Here is a 6657-nt window from a genome sequence, read left to right as displayed (position 1 = left end):
CTCTCCCCCTCCCTCCCTTCCACCTCCCCCCCTTCCTTCTTACTCTCTCTGCCCCCAGAATGGAGCCATCATGAATAAAGGCACAGGGCGCTGCCTGGAGGTGGAGAACCGGGGCCTGGCCGGCATTGACCTCATCCTCCGCAGCTGTACAGGACAGAGGTGGACAATCAAGAACTCCATCAAGTAGCCAGAGGAGCTGGGCCACCGGGCGCCCAGCCCAGGACAGGGCCAGTCCGTCCTCAGGCCCAGCCCACGTGGTGGAGAGAGACAACAGGGGCCAACAGGTGCTGGGTGGGGCCCAGGCTCCTGCAGGACAGCCGGGGACCCCAGAGGAAGACTCCATGTCCCCTGTGGCGTTCAGCCACCCTAAGTTTCCTACACCCTGGAAAAGCCCCCGATGCTTCTCTGGGAAACCAGGAGCTGTCCTCTGCATCCCCAGAGGTGGCCTGGGACCAAGGGGCGAGACTGTCCATACCTCTGCACCATCTCCCACCCCAGGGTCAGCATCTGGGCCTGGCAGGGTCCCCTCCTCTTCTCATCCTTTGCCGCCGCAGCAGCTTCTGAATTTCAACCCCACCCTCAGTGAAATGGGGCGGGTGGAGCCTCAGCCACATTGGAGACCCACCCTCGAGAGGGCAGGAGCCTCCAGACCCCATTTCCACTGAGGTTGCTTCTGCTCAGATGCCTCCTCACGCCCAAGGCAGGTGCTGTCCCCGAAACATCCCATCAGGGTGGCTTTGGGGCTACAGCTCTGGCGCCAGGTTCCTATGAACGCTCATGGACCAGCAGCCCGGCCTATGTCCTGCTGAAGGGCCCCACAGGTGGGAGCCAGGCTGAGGCCACAGTCCTGGCCCTTGGAGCAGCCAAGGTCTCCCTGCAGCGAGAGGGCCGCAGAAGCCAGCCTGGAGCCCGCAGAGGAAGCTCAGAAGACCTGCTCTGCTCGCCGCAGTGCAGGCCACGCTGGCCCCTGGGCAGGGAACAGCCATGTCCTCCTGGGAGTGGGGAGTGTTGCTTCTTTCCAATTGCCCTCTGGTTAGGGTGCACTTGTAAATCAGAGTTAATATATGGACGCGTGCGTGCACGGAGCGAGTGGCCAGGTGCGTGTGTCTGAGTGTGAGTGTGTGGTAGAGCAGAGGCAGCGCGGGGCCTCGACTGCTCGACTGCCCCATGGGACGAGCTGCTGAGGAGCCGGGGGTCGGCCCCACGTTCCAGCGGAGGACGAGACTTAGCCTTGCTTGCTGTGGTGCCCCTCTGCCGCTTACCCCTCTGCCATGGCCGTCCTTGGCCAACCCTGCCCAGAACCAAACCCTGTAGCTGCCCCGTTGCCCTGCGTGGGGTTCCCAGAGTCTCCTCTGGTGACATCCTGTTGGCGATCTCCCCGCCCCATCTCCCACCTGTGAAATAAACACAGTCGTGCTTCCCAGTGGCCTCCAGGGCTTCTTCATTGCTCCAGAGCCCAGCTCGGGAGGGCCTCTGAGCAGCAGCGGGTGGCTTCTTGGCAGTTAGGCTGAGACAGAGCCCTCTGCCCCAGGCACACCCTCCTTTGCCCCAAAGCTTCACGGGGTGTGACCCTTGATCCCAGCTCACTCACCCTGGTTGAGCCTGGGTTAGGAGGTCAGTGTGCAGGGGAGAGTGGAGGCTGCCAGGGGCAGAGTTCCTGCTGCCCGGGCCTGGCCTGCGGACCCACCCTCCTGCTGCTCCCAGCAGCGCCTAGCTCTCCACAGGGCCTGCAGCGGCAGCACCTGCCTGTGGGGTGCTTGTGGGAACAGGAGACCTCACAGGACGCCCCCGGGGTGGAAACACATGGGAGTCATGCAGGGCCTCGGCTCTGCCTGCCCCAGCTCCTCTTCTGGGAGGAAGCCAGAAGACCCATCTGGTTCAGTGTCACCTGACACTCTGCACGTGCCGGTTGCCACTCTGCTTTTGGGTCATTCGTGAATTGGAGTCCACAATCATATCAATGGAAAACGTCATCGGGCAATGGAGTTTGTGGGCTGAAACATCAGCGTCCAGGGTAACTGTGGTGTGAAGACAGGGCCAATGCTTCAGGCTGATGTGTCGCCCATGCCCAGGGCCAGAAGCCAGCCAAAGGTGGGAGGGTGCACCTGTACCTGGGCTCCCGCCTGCTGCCTGGCTGTTCTCCTTTAGTGCCACAGGGGAGCAGTGTGTGTTTATGGGGGTGCTGCTTTAGACCCCCAGGGGGTCTTTCCCTCTGGCACCTACAGGGCTCCAGGTCTCTGAGCTGGTCCTTGATTCCAGGGCCAATATCATGGAGTGTCCATCCCATCAGCACCAGCTGCTATCGGATCCTTTCAGGGATGGCGACCCCTCGAGAGACGGGCCAGAGCATGAGGTCAGCATCCAGGTCAGAAGCCTCTTCACCCAACCCCTGGGGTCCTGCCTGAGCCCGATGGCAGTGGGAATGCCAGGGTCAGGCAGAGAGGAGAAGCTGCTGCAGCCGGAGAGGGAGGGAGAGAAGAAAGGGGAGCACTGAACTACTGCATAGTGCCCATGGCTTGCACAGTGAGCTGCCAAGGCTGGGAGCTTTCCCCCTCCCGGCCTGGAGCCCCTGGGAAGCACACACACCTTCCCCAAACGCTGGCGGGGGCTTCCCCTGCAGTGTGAGACGCGGGGAGCCAGTCCCCCTCAGGTGGCACGGCAGAGGGGCTGGCCCGGCTGTGCCCTGCTGCCCCTGCGCACCTACCCTCTGGCTCGCCTGCTCGCCTTTTCTTTCTCCTTCCCCCTTGGTTTACACTGCAGAAAACTTCACAGATGGCACGTCTGATAAATGTCCAAGCCACCCAAGCCCGTGTCTCTGAGTCTACCCGTCTCTCCTCACTGTTTTGTCTTTATTGTACTTATTCGGGTGAGAAGAGGAAACTAGAAAAGCCCCGGACAGCGGAAACGGGGCTGGAGCCACCTTCTGAAGCCACTAAGTCACTTGACTCAGGCTTCACTCATTTTTTTTTTTTTCCCATCTGATATTTTTTTCTACCATTCTTGGAAAATGCCTGGGTTTCGAAGGACGCCCAGGCAGAGCGGGCCACCCTTCAGGGCTTTGCGGGATGAGAGTTGTCCCCGACTCACATGCTATTTGTCTTCCTCCCGTTTTGTTTCAAATGCTCTGGGAAGGGCTGAGTGACAGCTGGCTGGGAGGGCCTTGGAGTCTGTCTAGGGAGCCAGGTGGCTCAGGAGGCCTGGACAGGCCAGGTGGCTGGACTCAGGTGCCCCCCGCCCACTCACAACCAGTGAGTCAGCCTCCCTTTTGATTGGGGCTCCAGCTAGGCAGTTGGGTGGCAGGTCCTCCGTCCCTCGCCAGCCACTGCCTCCTCTCCTCGAATCCCAAATTCCCAAATGTTTTGGCAACGCTGCTTCTCGTCCATGAGGCACGTATTCTGAACCTGCGTTTGGGGATCTGTGATGGACCCCAAACTCCAGAGGTGTATTTCAGTTCAGTTCTTCAAATACATTTGAACACCTCTCTAGTGATTTGCTTTTTCACACATTGGAAAAGGGACGGGGTTGGGGGGGGGCGGGTCAGGGAGGGAGCAGGCAGCTAGATGCCCTGTCTTCGCCCTTCAATGCTCATATTTGAGAGAAGAAAGCAGATGCCATACACTGTCACTCCCGTGCCTGGAACGTGGCAGCCCTAGAGGGGTTGGCATGAGGTCCAGACCGCAGGCTGCCCATTCCAGGGTCCTCTCCCCCGAGAGCCAGGGGAGAGGTGGATGGATCTCGCCTGCGTGGCTCCTGGCTGCCCTTGATCTGTGGCCTGCTAACAAGGGCTCCTGATGCTAACTGCAAAGTGCAGAGAGATGAAGAGCAAAGCAGGCCAGGAGATGCCCTGGAGGCCATTGGACCCAGCCGATGACCATCATCGTCCGTAACAAACAGTATCTGACGTTACTCCAGGATCAAAACCCCATCTAACCCCTCCCCTAACGGATGCCCATCCTCCCAATCGGTATCTGCTTCATAATTCTACAGACAGACTGAGTCTACAGACAGACTGATTCTACAGACAGACTGATCGAGGGCGGAAAGAGCCCTTCCCGACAGTGAGCCAGGCAAGCCCAAACCTCAGGGGCCTCTTCCCTGCCCCACCCCCGGCAGCCGTGGAGACAACGGCTGCGCCTTCTGCTGCCCCCCCAGGGGAGCTGCCCGTCAGCCCCCTCTCAATGTCCAGGCTACCAATCATGGTCCAGAGAGGCCACTCCAATTCCACTGCCGGCCAGCTGGAGAAGTGGCTAACCTGGGCTGGAGAAGCCAGATGCCCATTCCCAAAGGACTGGCCTCAAGTGGCTGGAGGTTTCCATATCATGTTCCTCAAGGGAGGTACCGGGTGTGGTCCTAAAGAACAAAACACAGACCCTCAGGTTGCTGTGACATGTCTCCAGGATGTGTGGATGGGAGTGGCTTCTGCTCACCGTTCTGCTATGGCTGACTCTTAAAATAAATAAAAAACAACTTACAGGTGAACAGGAGCCCTGCAGAGGGGGTGAGGGGGTGAGAGTTCACAGCTGGACCCGCGCCCTCCAGGCTTGCTGACGGGCACTGTCATCTGTGGGGTGTGAACGTGGCACCAGCCACACGAGCACTGTCCTTGCCACACCCGCCTTTCTGGAACACCAGCGTTTTGAAGCATCCACCCACTACTGATTTATTCCTGTGAGCCCAGTGCCCACCTCTGCCGAGGGTGTGGCTAAGGATAAAACACAGTCCTGTGGGGCCTGGGATGGGGACGCGTCCTGGGATGTGCATCACAGTGCAAGAGGGACAGAGGGAACACGGCAGCGCTGTGTCAACAGGCCACAGAGGCTCACAGCACCGCGGGGCACTTGGCAGTCGTGAGGACAGCGGGCAGGGTCCTGACTCTCTAGTGTCCCTTGAGGGACGAATGTCTGCATGAAGCCTGCACCTGCATCACTTCCCCATGATAGTTGTCACAGAACCATTTCACACCACGTGACACAATCGCAACCACAGGTCCGCAAGGCACAGTCCACACCCATCGGCCATGCAGACAGTGCTGAGGATGCTCACTGTGGTGTCCAGGTAGTTCTCAGGTGGAGGCCCCCGGTGGGAGGACCTGAGAGGCAGGGCGGAGGCCAGCCACACCCAGCTGGAGGAGCCCAGCCCAGGGGCTTCCCGCTGCCAGCTCTGGAGCTTGAGGAGGAGGTGGGACCAGCGGACCCCCAACAGCCTCATCTCAGGAGAAACCTGATCCTGCTCATGGTGGTGTTTTGAACCCCTGCTTCTCTGCTCCTTGCTCACTGGGTCATTCCCAACTTGATACCTACACGGAGAAAACAAAACCTGAAGGTGACATTGATCGCAGAATCTTTTCACTTAATTCTCGGTGGGTAGTAAGGTTTCGCTGGCAGGAGGCGGGAGAGCCTGTGGACTGCCCTGGGGGTTCCTGGGGAACCTCCTCAATGCCCTCGTGCTCAGAGGTTCTCCTGGTGCACTGCTCGCTGGTGGCTACATACCCCCTCTCCCTGGTCGGGGGGGATCTGGCCTCTCCACCAGCGCAGGGAAAGGCAGGCAGAGAATCAAAGATTCTGGAAACCTCGAAATAGACAAAGGGCATCGGCATGAATTTGGGAGATGGAGGTTTCTCCGGGGCCTTCAGCACAGCTAGTGGGTTATGGCTTGGGTAGGAGGTGTCCCCCGAAGCAGTGGGCAGGCAGGGTGGGCTGGGGGAGGCGGGCGCTGTGGGTGTCCCTGTGGGGGCTGTAGTTTGTCCCCATGAGCATGAACAGAGCTCTCTCCCTGCTTCTGGCCGTCATGAGCTGAGAGCATCCCTCCTGTGCCAGCCCTTTGGCCATATGCTCTGCTCGCCTGGGGCCCAGAGCTGTGGAGACGGCCATCTATGGACCAAACCTCTGAAACCGCGAGTCAAAATACACTCCTCCGCCTCTAAGTTGTCATTGACAGGTTTTTTGGTCACAGCAACGAAAAGCTGACTAAAACACACAGGTTAGTTGTAAGACACTTCTAATCCAGCCACGCAGTAACACCAACAACAGCTTTTAAATTATTCCTTAGAATATTTGCACTTAAAGCCATGCAAAGAGTTGGGTATTGTGGACATGCTTGTCACCCCAGCTACTTGGGAGGCTGAGGCAGGAGGATGGCAAGTTTGAGGCCAGGCTGGGCAACTTGTGCCGCAGTCCGGCTGCAGCAAAATAACTGGGGGGTGACGAACAACTTGTGTACGTTGATACAGCAGGAGTGGGAGCCATTTATTGTAGGACAACAGAGGTATTTATACATTCCACACAGCTTATCTTAATTAGCATAAACTAGATACAGCAGTCAACCAATAAGAAATCTCCACACTTAATGGCTCGCTGGCGCCACCTCACAAACCACTCCCCCTGGCAAAATACCAGGCGCCATCCAGACTTGTTTACAGACTCTAACAAACTTGGAGAGACCTGGTCTCATATTTTTTAAAAAAGGGATGGAGATGTAGCTCAGCAGTAGAGTGCTTGGCTAGCATGCAGGAGGCCCTGGGTTCAACCCCAGCACTGCGCGCCCGCACCCGCGCGCGCGCACACACACACACACACACACACACACACAGAAGTATAAAACTTCCAGTGCTAGCCGGAGACACCAAACCAAGTTCCCACTACCAAAGTTCAAATCTCT

At 58.4% G+C, this 6657-nt stretch overlaps 1 protein-coding gene across 3 annotated transcripts in view; it reads left to right on the top strand.

Annotated features, from left to right (window-relative positions):
- The window catches only part of Galnt17 (polypeptide N-acetylgalactosaminyltransferase 17), a 362408-nt gene extending 360985 nt beyond the window's left edge, over positions 1–1423 (top strand). For all 3 annotated transcript variants that reach the window (XM_048789883.1, XM_048789884.1, XM_015491400.2), the window contains one exon: positions 59–1423. In XM_048789883.1, the coding sequence (XP_048645840.1) occupies positions 59–187 (129 nt within the window). In that variant the 3' untranslated portion in view covers positions 188–1423. The remainder of the gene's footprint in view (positions 1–58) is intronic.
- Positions 1424–6657: the final 5234 nt, after the last annotated feature.

The sequence above is a fragment of the Marmota marmota genome, unplaced genomic scaffold, assembly GCF_001458135.2.
Source record: "Marmota marmota marmota unplaced genomic scaffold, marMar, whole genome shotgun sequence".
NCBI lineage: Eukaryota > Metazoa > Chordata > Mammalia > Rodentia > Sciuridae > Marmota > Marmota marmota.
The sequence above is the reverse complement of the archived record's forward strand: the minus strand, read 5'-3'. Positions and strand labels throughout refer to the sequence as shown.